At 43.1% G+C, this 18426-nt stretch overlaps 1 protein-coding gene across 1 annotated transcript in view; it reads right to left on the bottom strand.

The window, feature by feature from the left end:
• TRABD2B (TraB domain containing 2B) overlaps window positions 1–18426 on the bottom strand; it is a 326126-nt gene that overhangs the window by 96944 nt on the left and 210756 nt on the right. The window contains exon 4 of the mRNA XM_066624617.1: window positions 3645–3819. Coding sequence (XP_066480714.1) covers window positions 3645–3819 — 175 coding nt within the window. The remainder of the gene's footprint in view (window positions 1–3644; window positions 3820–18426) is intronic.

Here is an 18426-nt window from a genome sequence, read left to right as displayed (position 1 = left end):
GGGACTGGTGTGTATTCCCACATGCAATATGTATGTTGTTGCAAACACCCCCTCCCCCTCCTCCAAGAGATGAATAATGGTTGGAGTTCATTTTAAGGTCTCCGTAAATGAAGGGACTCCACTGCTGAATTTGGATCCAATTGTATGTCAATTTTCTAAACATGAGAATTGCTCATTTTGCTTCACTTCAATAGAAACGTCATTGCCAGCTGTGAAATGTTGGATCCTGTTCCAATATGGCATTCCACATGTCTCCCCGGCAGCAAAGTTAGCAAAAAGGCAGATTCTTAGATTTCAGCTTGAATCTACAAGGAGCGAACGGCAGGTCTTGCAAGACTGCACTTCACAAGCCTGCGGCAAATTAGTGGGCAGACAACCTTCCGTGATGCAGTGAACACCATTGCAAATAGTAGCTCAGGCCCTTTTCCATAAAATACTGTGGAAAAGGCTGAAATAATTGTCTACTAGTAAGGAGAAGTAAGAGTTGTCCAACAGTTTCTCAGCTACTGCAGACTGTAAAACAACTTTCACAGAACTAATTTAAGGCTCATAGCACTGAAGGCTTAACTCTGTCATTCGTTGTGCCAACTAAGGACAGTTACATTGCTACAGTGGGAGAATCAGTGCACAAGATATGACTCATATTCTGATATTTACTTTGCCTGAGTAAAGTTGGCATTTATTTCATAGGGTTTTTACAGTAATTCTCTCTCTCTCTCTCTCTCTCTCTCTCTCTCTCTCTCTCTCTCTCTCTCTCTCTCAGAAAATTTACATGAAACAGTTTATCATCAAAGCAGTGCCTGGCTTGACCTTGCCAAAGTCCTGAGATGATTTATGCAGATAGGCACTCAAATTTCAGACAAAGTGGAGTTCAGAAGCAAATCTCGGGATTCCTCCCAAGTGAAATATCTGAGACTGTTCAAGTAAAGCCAACTACTTTCTGTAAGACAAGTGAAATTTCTTTCTGCATATCCTTAGAAAGGGAGGACATAGTATTTCACAGGCGGAGAGTAACTGACCCTCCCCCCTCCAACACACTGTCTTTTTTAGTTGCTGTTTGCTGGTGTTCACCTGCATCTCTTGTTGTGAGCCCTTTTGGGACAGGGAGCCATTTGATTTTCTCTGTAAATCACTGTGAACTTTTTAGTTGAAGAGTGATATATAAATCACCATCATCATCTTCATCTTCTACTACTACTACTACAGAGAAGTACTGCTACTAGGAACAAGTAGTAGTAACTGTTGCTGCTAGTAGTAGTAGAAGAATCCAAAACATGCTCCATAATAGGGCTTTTTTTTTGGTGATCAGAAGTGCTACTTTAATACATCTGATTCCTACATGCTATATCATGAGACCCGAACCAACTTGCCCACAGTTTGTAGGAACCACTTTTTCACAATACATTTCCATGCACCTGCGACCTGAATGTGAATCTAATCCCATTCAGTCTGACTTCCAGGCTGGGTTTGGTACAAAATGGACTTTGTTGTTGGATACTGTTTGCCAGGAGAGAGACAGGGGAATGCTCTGTCTCAGGCAATGACTATCCCAGACCTGCTATCTTAGATGCCAAATATCAAACTTGGAACTATCTGTTGCAAAATATATGATTTATTATTGAATGATGGCCCTGGTCCCAGTGCAATCTGATAGGAATGAACTACCTTAAAGCAAGGATCATTGAATGTATGCAAAGTGCTTCAAATATTCTTAAATGCCATACAGAGGCTAAGTATTATTATGCTGGAAATTAGTACATCTTCATATTTTCTGGCATTTGTTTTTATATAGTAATTAATCATGAACTTGGGATCAGTGGGTTACAAAAAAACATTAAAAATATGTTTCCTATCCTTTGACAGCTAAGCTTATGAATCTGCATATTGATTATTATGAATATAATGGTACTTAGAACAAAAATCATATTTCTTAAACCATTCCCTTGCTTGCTAAATAGCATTAAGAAGGTGCTTAAAATTAATGATCTTCTTAAGTCCCTTCTAAGTCAACAGGCTTCCATCAAATGACTGATTTCCATTTACGGAGACTTAGTATTGGTGTGGTCCAAGAGTGGTTTGTGATATGAGTGGAAGAGAAGCAAAAACAGTTGGCCCAGTCTCCTTTTTGCCCCTCCTCTCCTGTTGACTTCCACTAAATGGAAGTTCTTTATATCAGTGTTCGTCAACCTTGAGATAGGGACCCCAATGGGGTCTTAAAGCCTCAGTTGTGGGGTCGTGACAACTTTTGGGAACAAAAAAGGTTGATGACTGCAGCACCACCATGTAAAGGGGGAAGCATCTGATGTGCCCCTTCAGGAACCAGGGGACTGTCTCACTCCTGCTCAAGTTCTCAGCAGTTGTGCTAAAATAGCTTTCACTAGTGCCAGGCTTCATAGTAACATTTTCAGCTCTCTCAAATAAGAACATTTGGTTACAGTGAACAGTGATGAGAGAGCATAATGGTGGAGGGTGGGAGTGGTGATGTGAGTAGGGGGTGGGCAGTTGGGGTCCCAGGAAGGGGATAGGATTGACAGATCCCCAGTCTCATTATTTATTTATTGAAGTTGTGACACAAAAAAGGTTGAAGACTACTACTTTATATGCAGCTTCCACGAAAGCAGCCCACTACCTTAGGAAAACTTTTATTTATTATTCCACTCCTATACTGGGTAGGGTAGGATTGGCTATTAACTGTGGAGTGGGAAAATCTCCAGATTCAGAAACCAAGGTAAGAAAAACAACAAGAATAAATGTTTACCAGAGATCTTGAAAAGGGTTTCAATAAGCAAATGTATTGGAGGAGAAACCATTCTGGAATATATAAATATTCCCTGAATGGTCCAGCAGTGGCACAACATTTGTTCTGTTGCTGGGCTTTTTACAACAGCATATCAGGAGCTGATCTGTCATAAAAGGCTCATCGGATTGGGATTTCAAGCAACGGAAGAAAAGACACCTTTACCAGACAAAGGGATGTTGGACCTTCTTTTTTTTTACTTTTGGGACTGAGATTTGTTGTGGTCTTGTCATTTTAGGGAACACACTTAACAACAGGAATACATTCAACTCCTGAACTAAAACAGGACATAAATGAGACCCAATGCAAAAGTTACTTCCATCACTTTCAGCCCAAGCCTATCCTTCCCCCTGCTGGTACAGCCACACACAAAATGGGCATGCTGAATCCTGTGGGAGGAGGATGGATCAGGAGGTTTCAGAGGCAAAAGGGGATATGAACCACCTTACACTCCCTTAAGCCTCCTGCTCTGTAATGGGCCTCCTCAGACCTGCAATTCCACAAGTGTAAATCCAAGAAGACAAAGGGATTGGGGAGGCTGCTGAAAAGTGGGATAGGATCTGTCATGTGTCATCACCGCCAGAATCCACCCCCTCTTGCAGCCTCCGCGCATCTATTCTCTTGCTTTCCTGGCAGCATCCCAGCAGTGGGCTACTCTGCACAATGCTCGAGCGCCCTTTATGGCTGGTGCTGACTGCTCTACAGCGGTCAGGGTCAGCAGAACATGAGTTCCAGTGCCACCCAGGCCTTTAAGGATTGGGCCATTAATTTTATGAACGGATGCCTCCTTACTACACGTGTTGTAACTGACACATGTAGAAGTTAACAAAACACGTAAATGTCCTACCTGCTCCAAAGGCAAAGAAGAAACTCTTCTCAGTGTTGTCCCTTAAAAGAGCCATCACCCTTTTCCCCATTCTCTCATTCCGCTTGTAGATGAGTTCCTGCCGAAAGTAGCTGTCAATCTCTTGTGCTGTAACCTGCTCGTGTGGAGGAAGTGTTGCATTGATGAAGTTAGGGAGCTGAAATGGAAAGTAAGAGCAAGTGTCAGGAAGAGACCATGCCAGATGGGAAGATAAATAGTTACCCAACAAAAAAATGTTATAATGGAAGATTCTGGAGAACTGAGAAGGTGGTGACTTTTTTGTTTGTGGCAATTTCCTGTTCTATGCTACTGCAACCCCACAAATGTGACTGAATGATGGTGCATGAAGTTTTGCTTGTGGAAAAGAAATCATATGACTTTGACCATTTGCCGTCTACCAGGATCTATCACAGACAGGGTCCACCACAAGGAAGAGGATTGTATGCACCCATTCCCAGTGGCTAATGTATTCCAAGAAAATGTAGACATAGGTAATTCTCTTGGGTTACAAAACCTAGTCAAGTATAATCAAAGAAGCACCGAAAATATCACTATGCAACCATGGTTAATTCAACTGTGGAATGTATAGCACCAAATACAACTGAGTAAGCTGTGTTATGTTGCTGCTGCTGCTTTTATCACTAAAGGTGTAGCAAGAGTTGTGCCAACATGCTATAGTTCCTGCCCGATAGGCTTATAATCCACATTAGATGGAGACAGCAGGGATAGATCAAAGATGAAATGTGAACCAGCATTAATAAGATGAGAGGGCAGTCCTGCTTGTGCAAGGGGCAGGGGCAGATCTACCATGAAACTAATGAAGCTTTAGCTTCAGGGCCCCTAATCCCAAGGGGGGACCAGAAGTGACTATAGTCCACATTGCATAAACATGTTGTGTCTATTGTTACAGCAGTGGTTAATTTAAAAAAAATGTGACATTTGCTGTGGAGCAACCCCATTGAAGAAGATAACAGTTGCTTGTTCTTGGTTGCAAAGGGCTTCCTTGTAACAGTTCAAGCGTTAGTGCCCTAAAAATGTTGGTCAGCCACTGGCACAGAGGGCCCTCTATCTTTCACAAACTCCCTTTCTTTCTGCAGCCTCCTGTGATACACCTTGTTTCAGGGGTCTACCAAACCTCACGAACAGATTTTCAAGGGGAACAGAGGGCTACAGAAGAAATGCGGAGGTAAGAATTTGGATCTAAACCATTGGGTATACTCACTCTTTCTGCTACAAAAAGCAGGAAGGCTCAAAACCGGAAGTCTCTTTATTGAGGGCACAGTAAACTATCACTCAGGACTTCAGGGATTTGTTTTGTTTTGGTTATATGTGTCTGTGTTTTAGATACACAATTTTATTGCTTAAGTATTTCACATTCCGATCCCTTTTGGTATCTTTTTCAAATATAAATACATGGCTCATATGGTGTAAACAAAACCTTCAGAAATTAGATGGTGGGGTATAGCCTAAAAAATTCTTATGTGTATTCTTTGCAGAAAAATGCTTACAAAAGAGATTGCGTCTGCTGCTACTTCAACCCTTACCAAAAAGATCAGGAAAAGCAAAGGCTTTTTTTCATTTTCTGCTCCTGGGTTTTCAGGACATCTTTGTACATCCCACCTCAGCCACAGAAGAACAGCCAAGACCCCTGGCAAGCAATGACTGCAAGTTGTCCTCATCCACACACCGTGGAATGAGGAGCAGGCACTGTAAGCACAGTAGCTGACAACAATCTCCACTGGGCTGGAGAGGATGGAGGCCCTACAGACCCTCACACTCTCCTCCTGACTCCTGAAGAAGATCCATCTGACCACCAACAAACCTGAGTGGCTCAGCTGCAGGATCTAGCAGATATTCAAAGACATTGGGGCAAAGACCTTCCGGTTGTTCTCTGCTTCTCATTGGAGAGAATTAACTCCTATGAGTAGTTCCTGGGTCTCCGATTGTTGATTGCTGCCTTCCAAGTAAACCAAAACTGTTCTACCCTACCCCTTATGATGTGAGCCTGCCCCCTTAAGATGATGCCAGGGGATTGGGGTGGGGGTTCCACATATCTTCTGTAATCTGTGCCATTACCATGATACGCCATCATGAGCCTAAGCAAGAAAGTGTTTTTCAAAGAACATGTGAGCAATTCTATCATAGTTTTCCATAGTTCTGCACAGATTAAGAGGATCACACAATTAAGATTCATCACTTTAACTCCAAAACATGGCTTTTAAGGGTGCTACAGGATTGCATTTTTAACAACCTCCAAGTTACCATGACTGATCTGTGGCTTGGAGCAAAGCAGATAAACGGTTCAAGAATGTTCAATCGGCTTTGCAAAGTAGGGTAATCACACCCGGAGTGCTATTGCTTAGTTCATTAATCATAGATTCTTCTCTGTCTCTTAGCTCTTTTCTACGGTTTGACATGCACCATGTTTGGCTCAAAGAAAGCAGCTGCTTCTTGTTGATTTACGGAACATTTTGCTTCCTTAACCACTGGGACTCAGGAAAGGGTCAAATGCAATTAGTTGTGCTTTAATATTTAATATTTAAAAAACAAATCATGAAAAGCACAGTTTTGAGCATTCATATGGAGAACCATATACACTGGGATGAAAGAGAATTTCAATTTCAGTGTTTGTTTTTTTAAATTTACATAAGAAAAAAAATAGTTTTCATGTCTATGAAATTCTAAAGTATAGTCACCCCCCTGTATTCACAGACTTGGTTTCCACAGTTTTAGGTTCACAAATTCTCCCCGCCACAATTCATCTCATTTGTTTTGCTCGCCTGTTTGTAACCTTCCAAACTGTTTCTTCCCAATTGTTTCTCTTGTTAGCACTAGCAAGTAGGAGTGAAAAGGAACTAGTCCAGAGGGTTAGTGTAGAGCAAAAATAAGTTTTTTTTTTCTGAAAAGCAGTTTCGGATGTTTGTGATAGCAGCAGTAATATATCCCCTGCAGATACGAGGGGGGATGATGACCGTACTACACCTTAATATGTATCATATTCAACCAAAGTGTTGATTTACTCAAGAAAACAGCATGCTATTGGAATTCAAGGGGGGGGGGAATAGGCTATGGGCTGGAGACAGATCACATATTTAGAGAGGCTTTGTTTCCCAATAGGTTTACCAACATTCCAGGATTGGCCTGGAATCTCTAGAATGTGGCATCAACCAGGAGACTACTGAAAGCAATTCTGGAGATCTGAACACGGTCTGCCTGAAATTTATTCTGGTGTCATGTCATTGACACCTTTCTGGGGGAAAAAAAAAGTGTCCAGTAATTGCTTCAATCAGAGTTGGTAAAGATTTCTCTTGTGCCACTGCCATCCCTGATCAAACAAGTATCTGAGCCAGTTCAAAAATCTGTATATCCTGTGAAAGAGCACCCCTGCTCTACAAGACTATTGTCTGTCTTTGGTCAAAACTGTGAAGACAAAAGTGTTTGGTGCCAGTATTGTTGAAGTAAACCTAGAGATCTCAAAATCTGTCAACTGATGGGCTGTAGCAATTCTGGTCTGAGTCAAAGTAGTGCCTGGAATGGTAAGCAAATTCCACCCCCCCCCCCCCAAGCTAAAGTGTTAGTGTGTATGCCCTATATCCACACTTGTTAGGGAGCTGAGTTAGGCAAGTTGCTTTACATCACCATTAGTATCCCTTGTGCTCAAGATACTGTTTTGGTCAGTCTTCAAAGAAAGGTAGCTTCCAAAATGAAGTTGCTATCAAAAGCACTTCTCTATATAGCCAGGATGATGTACGAGCCAGGATGGTGTAATGGTTCAGGAGATGGACTTAGGACCTGGAAGATCCAGGTTCAAATTCCTGACAGCCATAAAGCTTCCTGGGTGACCTTGGACTAGTAACTATCTCTCAGCCTTACCTATCTACCGCCACCTGACAAGGTAGTGCAGATCTGAGCAGAACAGAATGGCCAGGGGCACACCATGCTGCCCAGGAATGGGGCTAGCATCTGGCATAACTGCCAGATCCTGGCCCTGCTTCTCGTTTAAGCCCACCCAACTCCAGGAACACCCTTTGCCCACCCTCCCTCTGACCCGAAACCCCTTCTCTCCACCCTTCCCAGGCCCCCCTAGACCTCTGGGTCAGCTGTGTTTGGCCGATGCAAAACCTTATCTGGCTGGGCCTGTATCCAGCACGAGGAGGTGCAAGGAACTTGTGCAAGGGATTTGCACCACCCCAAGTGCTGGTTTGGATTGCGCCCATACTTGATCAAGGAGAAACTGTACAATGCAGAATACAACTATGCAGTACAATACAGCTATGTGAAAAACATTGTCATATGAATTCAGTGTGGTTCTTGCCTGCACAAAGAGAATGTTCTGATGCTAGTAATGAAGGTTGACAAAGTATTGCATTTTATAAAATTACTGTAAAATATATAACTTGGACACAGAAGACACCTGCTTGCTGTGATATATGGACATTTATAACATCTGGTGGAATAATTTATGGCTATTTTAGCAATAGCACCACAGGAAATAAAGGTGGACAGTGTGGGACTTTATGACAACTGCTACTGCTGGCTCTTCTCTTCCATTTCCAGGATCTGTGAGCTGAGTTCTCAAGGCATTCCTTTTTAACCAAGACTAGCAGTGCATCATTCATTGTATGAATGGCCCAGAGTTTCTAGACCAACCCCAAACTTTCCAGCCACTTCTACGGAAGAGTCTGTCATACAGGTGATAGTGAACTTCCTAGGAACCTACAAGGACCTAGGTAGATATTAAGTATCTTATGATTCAAGTGACAACAATGCGACACTCATTTGTTCCTTGCCCAGAGATTTGCCTTAGCGGCCCGAGAGCCCAATCCTGAGCTTGGTGCGCTGTCTTCCTGCTTGCATGCACTATCGCAAACATGTCGTAAGGCACATTTGCAAGGCTTACTGCCAGGCCAGCACGCATGCTTGCCCAGTGCTGGCCAGCGCTGGGCTAGTGCCAGGCAGGCATCCATCCTCCACCGCTCAGCAGTTGCACGGACCACCGAGCTGTGGCACGGCAAGCGGGGGTGGGGAGGGGGGTGGGAAGGAGGCGTTCCGGGGAGGAGGGAGGCAGGTGGACGGCAGAGAGAGGGCGGGGAGGAGGCATGTCAGAGGGAGGGAGAGAGGCGGGTCCTGCGTGTTCGTGTGGGGCTTGGCACCCTACACAAACTCCTTTACCCTACCGCCGACCTTTTGGTCAGCAGTAACTTGAGTAGCCCTATTGCGGGGCTACTTCCCTTACCCGGGAGAAGGGGATGAAAGTCCCCTTCTCCCGAGGTGCTGCCTGCAGTAGCCCGAGGGGTGCAGGATCCGGTGGGAGCTGTTATCGGTGCCGCCCAAAGCTGCATGCCCCGGGCAGCTCAGGATTGGGCTGTGAATGAGTCTACCTTGACCTGTGCCAGTGACTTTGCTAGCACAAGTCCGTGTGAACCTGGGAAGGAGGAACAATGCCAGGAAGGAGGTTAGGATATCAGTGGCACTGCTGCTGCCATTACTGCCCCTTTCCCAGCCTCAATCTGCTCCCTCCCTGCTCAAGTATCTGCCCCATTCCCCTCCTTCCTGCCCTGTTCCTCTCACCTCCTACCTCCCACCTGCCCCCCAAGCTGACTTACTGATACTTGGGCTTCTTGGCAGGTTGCTAGCATGTGGCTAGTGCTTGTGGTGGTGGCTCAGCCATGCTCTGAAGTATGTTGCCATTTGTGACAGCCAGAAAGAAAGTTGTGCTGCTGGAATGCAAGTTCTGGCTGCACAGTGGCCCAATAGGTTGGGCCCAAAATATGGGACACAGACTCAAACACCACTTCCTATGGATTTGTTGGGCAGTAAAATACATACAACAGTGGGTGTGAACTTTCTCAAGGGATGTTGTGAAGGCAAACACATTACAGACTATAAAGTGTTTGCAAATTAGATATATAAGTGGTGCCTCTGTATCTGTGAGGGATCTGTCCCCAGGTCACTCGCGGACACTGAAAACCGCGGATAATGAAATCCATGGTTTTCTGAGCCCATATGAGTGTCGACAGCAACTGGAGTCTTTCTCTGGTCATGTCTGGAGCTGTTCTGAGTGTTGGAAAGACTGCACATGATGGCACGTAGTCTCTTCGAGACTCAGAAAGCAATCCGAAGTGGTTTTTCTATGACTTCTAGTTTAACCGGAAGTTGCTGAAAAAATGCTCTGGGTGTCAGTCTGAGCCTCAGAGAAGCTATGTGCAGCGTCCGGTACAAGAGTCCAGTCGCTTCTGGGAGGTTTACAGAGGGGCAATCTGGGGATTTAGTGTCTGTGGTGAGGCAAATTCACAGGTGCCAAATCCATGGATAAAGAGGCCCAACCTATACTCCTCACATTAATATTAGAAGTAGTATTACAGGAAGGAACTCTTTGCCAAATTATGATGCTAGGTGCATGAGAAGCAAAAAACAGGGAGGAAGGAATGGTAACAATCTGGCATGTCAGAAAAGACACACACACACACAGAGAGAGAGAGAATATTTATGGCTACTGCAGTTATACTAACTGTACATAAATGGTTTGGCATTTGATTTTGCAGGAAATCAGATTATTAAAACATAAACTACATTTGGGGGTTCAACTAACAACATTATCTTTCCATTCTCCCTGAGAGTCTAGTCGCTTTCTCCAACATAAAAGAAGCCAAACCCATGAAATCCCTGTAACTTCCGCAAGAGTATACATACCTACTCCCACACCAAACTGCCTCCCCAAAGGAGTAGTGCAAGAAACAGAACTTGGGTTTTAACTGAGTCAGCAGTTCCATGATTGCAATGACTTTTCCATGAGGCCAGCACCACTCAGTGTCCCACATTCTGGATGCAGTAGATCTAACAACATGGCTGTATATTACAGCAAGGAATAGGAGAAAGATACTCCCTCTGCTATAGATAGAAATACGCTGTATTTAGCATATGATTTCGAACGGCGCATGTGAACATACGGGACGTGAACATACGGGAAAATTCCAATTTTCATGGAATTGAGGCTGATTACAAACACATCCATAAATCAAACAGCTCCAGGTCAACACCATCTTTGGAAACAGCTTTTCACACAGCACAAAACCATTCTAGATTTCTTAGTAGTATCGTGTCAATCTCTAATCTACTGGTTAACAGTGAGTGTTGGCCATTTTCTGTGTCCATAACATTAGGTGGGTTCAGAGGACTGACAGCCCAATTCTATGCATGTCTACTCAGAAGCAAGTCCCATTAGAATCAATGGGGCTTACTCTCAGGAAAGTGTGGATAGGATTGGGCTGTGAATCCACCCATGATTATCTTTCCATTCACCCTGATGCCAGTGCAGAGCCCTTTGTTGGGAAATCTTAAGAAAGTGAAAACCTTTTGATAGTAGCGTGGAACTGAGATTTCTTAAAAGCACACTTCCACGCAGAAGCAGATCTGTTTTACTGTTGGGATCATTTATTTAATTTCTTTGTGCAATTGTGCCTTTTTAAGCACTTCAACACTGTGTAGCACTGTAGCCAAATCAGCTTCTGGCATGTTCACAGCAGAAAACTTAAAGGATTCCAATTTTTTGCTTTTTTGTCATAAGGATCATAGCAGGCAGAGGTCCATGTAGGCTCTTGATCAGGTTGTCTCGTACTTTGATGAAGTATGCCGCCGACACCACAGCTCCAGAGACTCAAGGTCAGGCAGATACTCCAGGTAAAGAACGAGGCACAGACATGGCAGTGCTCCACCACCAAACGTCCTTTACTTGAAGATATATACAATATGTACAGTGCAAAGGCAGCTCAGCAAGCAAACAGCAAAGATAGCACTTTCCTCAACGCTCAGTTTACCAACTCCACCGACGTAGCTTCCCGCAGACACTCCACATAACATCTCCCACACAGCAGCTTGCATCTCCCACAAGCTGCAATATATATTGGCACTGGCCAATGAGAGGCGGGCTACGATCTGGTGACTGCACGACTCATTGTCTGGTGACATGGTATTGCAGGGTATTGCATCATCTCTGCTGTGCCCTGTTGCATCAGCCAATCCCATGATGCACCTGGGCTATACTACATGTATGCAGGCCAAGACATCAGGGCCTAGCCTTGCTCTATCCAGCCTGTAAATTGACTATAGGCCTGGGGCATATATCATAACATACTTTGAGATTGCCACTCTGCAGTTTGCTATTTGTGGCTGAATTGAGAGATGATGCACCTACGGTTTCTTCCACCTGGGCTTTCCCCTGGTCCTTCATTTTCCCACCTGGGATTTCTGCTTACTGTGGTAAGGGGAGAACTTGGGGGTGGTGGAAATGGCCACAGCTACTTCTCTCCTGATTCAGCAACAGATTTAATGGTAAATGATTATTGTTTTAGGAAGAAGTCATAGGTGCAGTCTTTTATCGTGGACCTGATTACCCTATATACACCACCCAGAGCAGATACTAGTTTTAGAACCATTAATGGATAGAAGAATCAGTCTTGCTTCACTATATTGACATGGTCAGGGAGACCAACACAAATTTCTTTTTGTTATCCGCTCCCTGGATTGTTTTACATATGTCAGCTGATACATGAAAGCATGAACCAAGAGCACACAAATGAAAAATAAAGAAATAACATTTTGCACCTTCAGTTTTAGAAGAGTCCACCATTTAATGGAACTGTGGAGTTCCATTTTGTCCCACAGAGTTACATTTCCATGTGTGACTGCTCCAACCATACGATGGAGGCACCTGGAGATGATATCACCATCAGGTGTTGTGGAGTTGATTGAGGTTGAAGACAGCTGGTCAGGCCAATGGATTGAGAGAGGGTAGAGCCAGCAGAGGGTCTGAGGAGATTCATACAAAGCCCCAGGGCTTACTGGGAGGTAAGTAGAACTAATTTTGACTTACTGCCTATTTGCCCTTGAATTTCCCACCACCACCAGATGCAACACGCACCTTTTGGGCACCGCTGCTTCAGCATGACTGGCAGGGGACAGGATTGAGCCTTAAGCCCCATTTATTTCAATGGACTCTGCTCTGACAACTTTGGTGTACAACTTGAGATCAGAAATATGTCGGTTAGAGTTCTGATTCATGTTCTGAGAATCATACTCAACATCTACCAGTCCCTTTTCCCCATTGCTGTAATTTTTGAAAGAGACTCTGAGCGTTTCGAACATGTGGAAGAGTTCAAACATCTCTATTTTTCTTCCCAAAACTTTGTTGTTTTTCACAAAAATGATCCTGCAATTTTAGCACTAAAACACTTGCATTCAAGCTGCCAGGACACGGGAGCCCAAGATGCTGATCAAAGAGAGAATATGGCAATAAAGGGGATACCCTTGTGGCCAGGAAGTTATTTTTATCTAACCTATGAAAAATGTAATTCTATTTCCAAGGCATTTCTCCCATTGAACCCTCTTCCTATTAAATGGGAAAACAGACTTTAATGGATAAAGGAAGCAAAGACTGAGATGTTTCCTTGCTAGGAGTAGCGTATGATTTAGTTGGGAAATGGATGTGTGCTTATCATCTTTGCCAATTTTTCTTTTTCCCTTCAGATATTCGTGGCTGGAAAGAAATGCTAACAAGAAAATTTCAACATGGATTTTATCAACCTCAATACAGTGTGATCCAAAAAAGAAAGCAAAAGAATCTTTAGAAGACTGCCAGATTTCACCAGTCAATGACAGGGAACGAGCAAATATTTGTTTGTTTAATTATTTGATTTGAAGAAGAGTTCCTACAGGGTCAGGTCCGGCCTGAGCTAAAATGGTAACCAAAATGGTACCCTAATTTTTCTTTCCCTTTGTTTGTTTTGTTTTCTGTGTGCATCAGCATGATCACACCCTGCCCCCCCCCCCGGACCACCCTCATGATGAAGATCGCATTGCTGCCTTTGCCATTGCCACGTCCCTTAAGGGGGCAGAGACAGGGCTTCTCTGGTTGGGGTGTCACAATGCCCCGGTTTGAGAACCTCTGCTGTAAAAAGTGACTAATGCCAATTGTGGACATGTCATATTCATTCCTTTGCATGGCCATGATCTTTGCATTGATTTGGGATTAAATTAATGATATGAGCGTTCTAACACAAGTTCTGTATATACAATCTAAGATCAACAAACCCAGAAACCCACCACCTGGACAGCTTATTTAATTTGGATCAAGATCTGTATTAGATATATTATCACTATATGTAGATTCTTTTATTCATCATTTTGTCTTCTACATATTGCCTATATAAGAGGGACAACAGATTTTATTAACAAAGCAGAAGATTATTCAGTTTTTCAGAATATGGTTCTTGTTAAAGTGGATGTATGATCTTTATATATCACATTCCTCAAGAAGAAGCCAGACTGTGATTGAAAATACTTCAATTTATTTTTCAGTTTTACTAATGCCAATGAATGATTAAGGATTACCATGCAATTTCAGGAAAATGCACTGTATTGGGTTTATTGAATTGGTTTCATAATGCTCCTGAATTAGATTATGTGAAATAGGACAAATGACAGGCATCTCATTGGGCATTTGGAACTGTTCAAATATGTTTAGGATGTTGCAGTGAGACACATATATGTATGATACTGAATGATCTTGTACTTCACTCTTTGGAAGATAATGGCCTTGTTCAGAAAAAGCTACTGTGAGACGTGGGCAAATCCAAAAGCCACAGTGAGACTTAGCTCATGCGCTCTTTCCTCCTGTCTTCCTATTTCATCTATGAAGAGAAGAAAGTTATAGTTTCAGTTTGTAATTTGGAACCATGGTTCAAGATTGGCTCCAGATTCCAAGGGGCTCTTCACAATCTGCCCTCCATAGCCCCCTCCTACCTGGGTGGGTCGAAACAGTTATTCCGTCACCACTACACAAAGCTTATAGGCACAGAAGTGGCCTCAGGCATCAACAGTCAGTCCTTCTGAAAGTCCTGAGATCTCAGCAGCTGCCTAAAAATTCTGACCTCTAAGATCTGCTGAGGTCTTATGGCTTATATTGAATAAAGTAAAAGTGAACTTTTGCCAAAGTTAGTTAAAGCAGTGATTTTCATCCTTTTCTCTCTTATAGCACACTGACAAGGTGCTAAAATCATCAAGACACACGGCCTGTTTTTTTTTTTTTTTACAACTGTCGAAACACACCATGCTGCTGATGGAGCAGGGTTCACATCCCCCAATGGCCCTACTAATAAATAATCTCCAAACTCTTCCAGCACATCTGTGGACCATTTCTGGCACACTAATGTGCCATGGCATAGTGGTTGAAAATTGTTGGTCTAAAACCTTCAGTGTAAAAGAGACTATGAGACTGTGAGACTATGAGAAGTCCGGAGACAGTTTGATTATAGGTAAAGGTTGTTTCTGGTAAATAAGATAGGATTACAACCTAGGTCTTACTTAACACAATGGGTTTACTTCTAAGGTAAATGCCGTTTTCAAACACCTCTAATTATAGGCCCTGCACCTCATTGGTTTCTGTAAGCCAGCTAACCTTGTAACCAGCCCCTCTCTTGCTGCAGCAGTTTTAAAAATCAAACAAGTCTCAGTTTCTCCTTAGGGACAAAGTTCCATGCCAATTCTCCTGCCCTGTGTTGTGTCTAAACTTAAAGGTGATAAGGTAATGTACCCAAAGTGCTCTAAATATGGATTCCATGTGCATATTTTTTTAACCCATGATAAACATGTATGCCATTCCTTGAAAAAGTGAAAACCTTGCTTATCACTCAACACTCCACCTAATGTTCTTGCACTGTACATTTCATACTTATTGTAGCCAAGCATTCCAAAGATAGTTTTCATTGCCCAGATCTGGAGGTTGTCCAGATATTGAACTCAATTTTCCCCCCAAAGATAGACTAGAAGCAAAATAATGATGTCATTAAGACTTATCAGGAGCCTGAAATCTTTTAGGACTGATCTGAGGGTGGGATGTCCTGATAACACATTTTAAAGGGTGACATCTTTGCAATTTATAGAAAATGAGTCTGCACTTATGGCACACAAATGCCCTCCTTGAAGGGGGGCAAAGAGCCAGGACCTTTTTCTCTTTTATATAATGGAACTTTAAATCATTAGGATTTTATATGGCCAGATGAACCAACATAGGAAAGTTTCATAGTCCTACTAGAACTTCAAATCAGGGTCCCCTGACAATCTTTCCAGGAATGAGGGTGGGGAAAAAAACTAGTTGATTTCTATTGTTCGAGCAAGAACAAAAACAAGGATTTTCTTATTAGGAGAATACAAATTTCTACATAAAAACATAACCCCTTTCATTTATCCTGCTATGTAAACCATTTTGAGAACTTTTTTCCTTGAAAAAGCTCTCTCTCTCTCTCTCTCTCTCTCTCTCTCTCTCTCTCTCTCTCTCTCACCTGGGTCACTTCATAGTAACAACTGAGTAAGAGCAGCAGTATAGGCTATTTATTTGATGCAAAAAGAAAACTCTTCCTTGACAGCGAAGGGTATCCTTCTCCACTCAGAAGACAATGAGAAAGAAAAGCATTCCTTTCCTATCTTTATTTTTAAGAATTGTTCCATATCATTTTGACTGCCTGCCCAGAAAGTCCGCAGTAAATCTATCAGGTGAAGCAGTCCTAGGGGAGTCAAGTATTTGCAGAAGTGTGTATAAGAAAGTGGTCTGTTTCCTGTTCTATTTCTCTGTCAGGATCCAACTGAAGAAACTGCTCTGTTTAGGAAAGGACTTACATGACTTGAGGAAATTTCGGAGAAAAGATTGTTAGAGAGGCACATCACAGAAAGATTTTGCTCTTTTTTTGTCACTTTTGTTATTGGTTCAGCATCTCTGATGCCCCTACACTTAGAATGGTTGGGTGAGGTTTCCTTATTAACTAACAGCACATTCCTATGCATATCTACTCAGAAGAAAGTCCCATTGTATTCAATGGAGCTTACTCTCAGGAAAGAGCGTATAGGGATTGCAGTCTAATATTTTGCTTGTGTGGCCATGCAAGCCTAATGGAGCATTCCACTGGTTATAGTAGCCACTGTGCAGGCCAAGAGTATTGTAAATGTGCTGCAAAGCACATTTCCAACTACTCTAGGGCAAACTGTGCCAGCAGAAAGGCCTGTGCTGGACTGCTGTCTCTGCATCTAGATCTTCAGCTGCCAGTGGAGGTGAGTACTCTGCCAAGCGGTGCAGCAGGGTGACAAGACGGCGGAACGGAGGTGACAACGGGCATGACAGGGTTGGAGGGCAGAACGAGGTTGGGACAGACCTGGGAAGGGTTGTAATTGGTAGAGGAGGCCTCTGGTACATCCTAACACCCTTCCTGGGCCTGGCAACTTTACATGGAGCTGTTTGGTTTTGCGCCAGCCACTTATCTGACACAATTTGAGTAGACCCTCCAGGCTGAGGCTTTATGTGGTAAGGGAAAAACACCACCTTACACCTCAAGCCTCCTCCTAACCAGTGATGGATTCAGAGCAGACCACTCAGCCCAGCTGTGTCAGTGCAGGTTAAAGGTGGGCTGTCAGTCAGATAAGTCAGTCAGGGCGCAACCCTAACTCACTTTCCAGCGCCAATATAAAGGGAATGCAGCTCCGAGGTCAGGGAACAAACATGCACTTACTTTGAGGAGGCCTCCATGAGTGCCAACCAACTGCAGGATGCAGCACACGTCCCATTGGCACAGCTGTGCCAGCACGGGAAAGTTGGTTAGGATTTGGGCCTCAGTCAGATAGGAGAGCTACACTTGCACCTAGTAACACCTTGTGCCTTGTTTGAAGGGCAGGGTTTATTTTTCTGTTTGTGTAACTCAAACTCAACAAATACTTGGGAGTGCTATAAATGATTCAGATTAGGAAATAAAAGCAGACTTTTTTCCCAAGCAGAACATGTTAAAGGAATTTGCTTATCCAATTTTTCCTCTCCAGATTTATTCATTTTCTCTATCCAGATTTATTTCAGTTCTAGGTGGGAACCATACATATATTTCTAGAAACCACTGACTCAGATACCCTTCATGCACATGGATGCACACACACTCACGGAGTGCTACACAGGAGCAAATTTTTCATGGTGTTGTTCCATGAGGCTGTTGTATATGTGCACATACAAGCCTGCACTAGATGGGTGGAGCCAAACATTATTTCCCCTCCCCCCAGCCAATTAATAATCACAAAGGACAGCAATGATCACATGGGAAATATTCATTTGATTCATTCTGACAATGTTGTTGTGGTGGTGATGGTACTTGTATGCATACCGCATTGTAACACCATGGGAAGCAACTCCCATAGGTTTCATGGAGTTTTGTGATGGGGACCTCAGTGTGGTGGTTCATGGGACCAAGCTAAGCGACCAAGAAAATAAACTATGTTTCCTCCTTGGCTTAAATGTAGGTAGTAATTTCAACGGCCATCTCTTTTTACGCTAAAACCTAGGCCTTACAACCCGTCTTCTCCTTAACAACATTGGCATGGATCCTGTACAAGATGCCTAGACAAGCTCAGCATCATGCAGGTCAAAAACAATGTCTGATATTACAAGGAAGTACACTGATATGCACAATTGCTTTGATGGTTTCATCACTGGGGATGAGTAAATATTACATTTGTCTTGAAACCGAGGAGCTGATAATTTTACTTTTGGTATTTATAGCTTTCTTTGCTTCTGGTCCTGTCATCTTTTGTACAGAATACTCAGAGAAGATTTGCAATGAGCCATAAGCTATCATAAATCTCTGCGCTAAGGTCAAGGTGGTCACACACCAACATCCCTGTGGAAAACAGCAAAGGGATGTATTTTACACACAACATTTGCTTCCATTTAAATCTC

The sequence above is a fragment of the Tiliqua scincoides genome, chromosome 4, assembly GCF_035046505.1.
Source record: "Tiliqua scincoides isolate rTilSci1 chromosome 4, rTilSci1.hap2, whole genome shotgun sequence".
In the NCBI taxonomy this organism is placed as follows: domain Eukaryota; kingdom Metazoa; phylum Chordata; class Lepidosauria; order Squamata; family Scincidae; genus Tiliqua; species Tiliqua scincoides.
The sequence above is the reverse complement of the archived record's forward strand: the minus strand, read 5'-3'. Positions and strand labels throughout refer to the sequence as shown.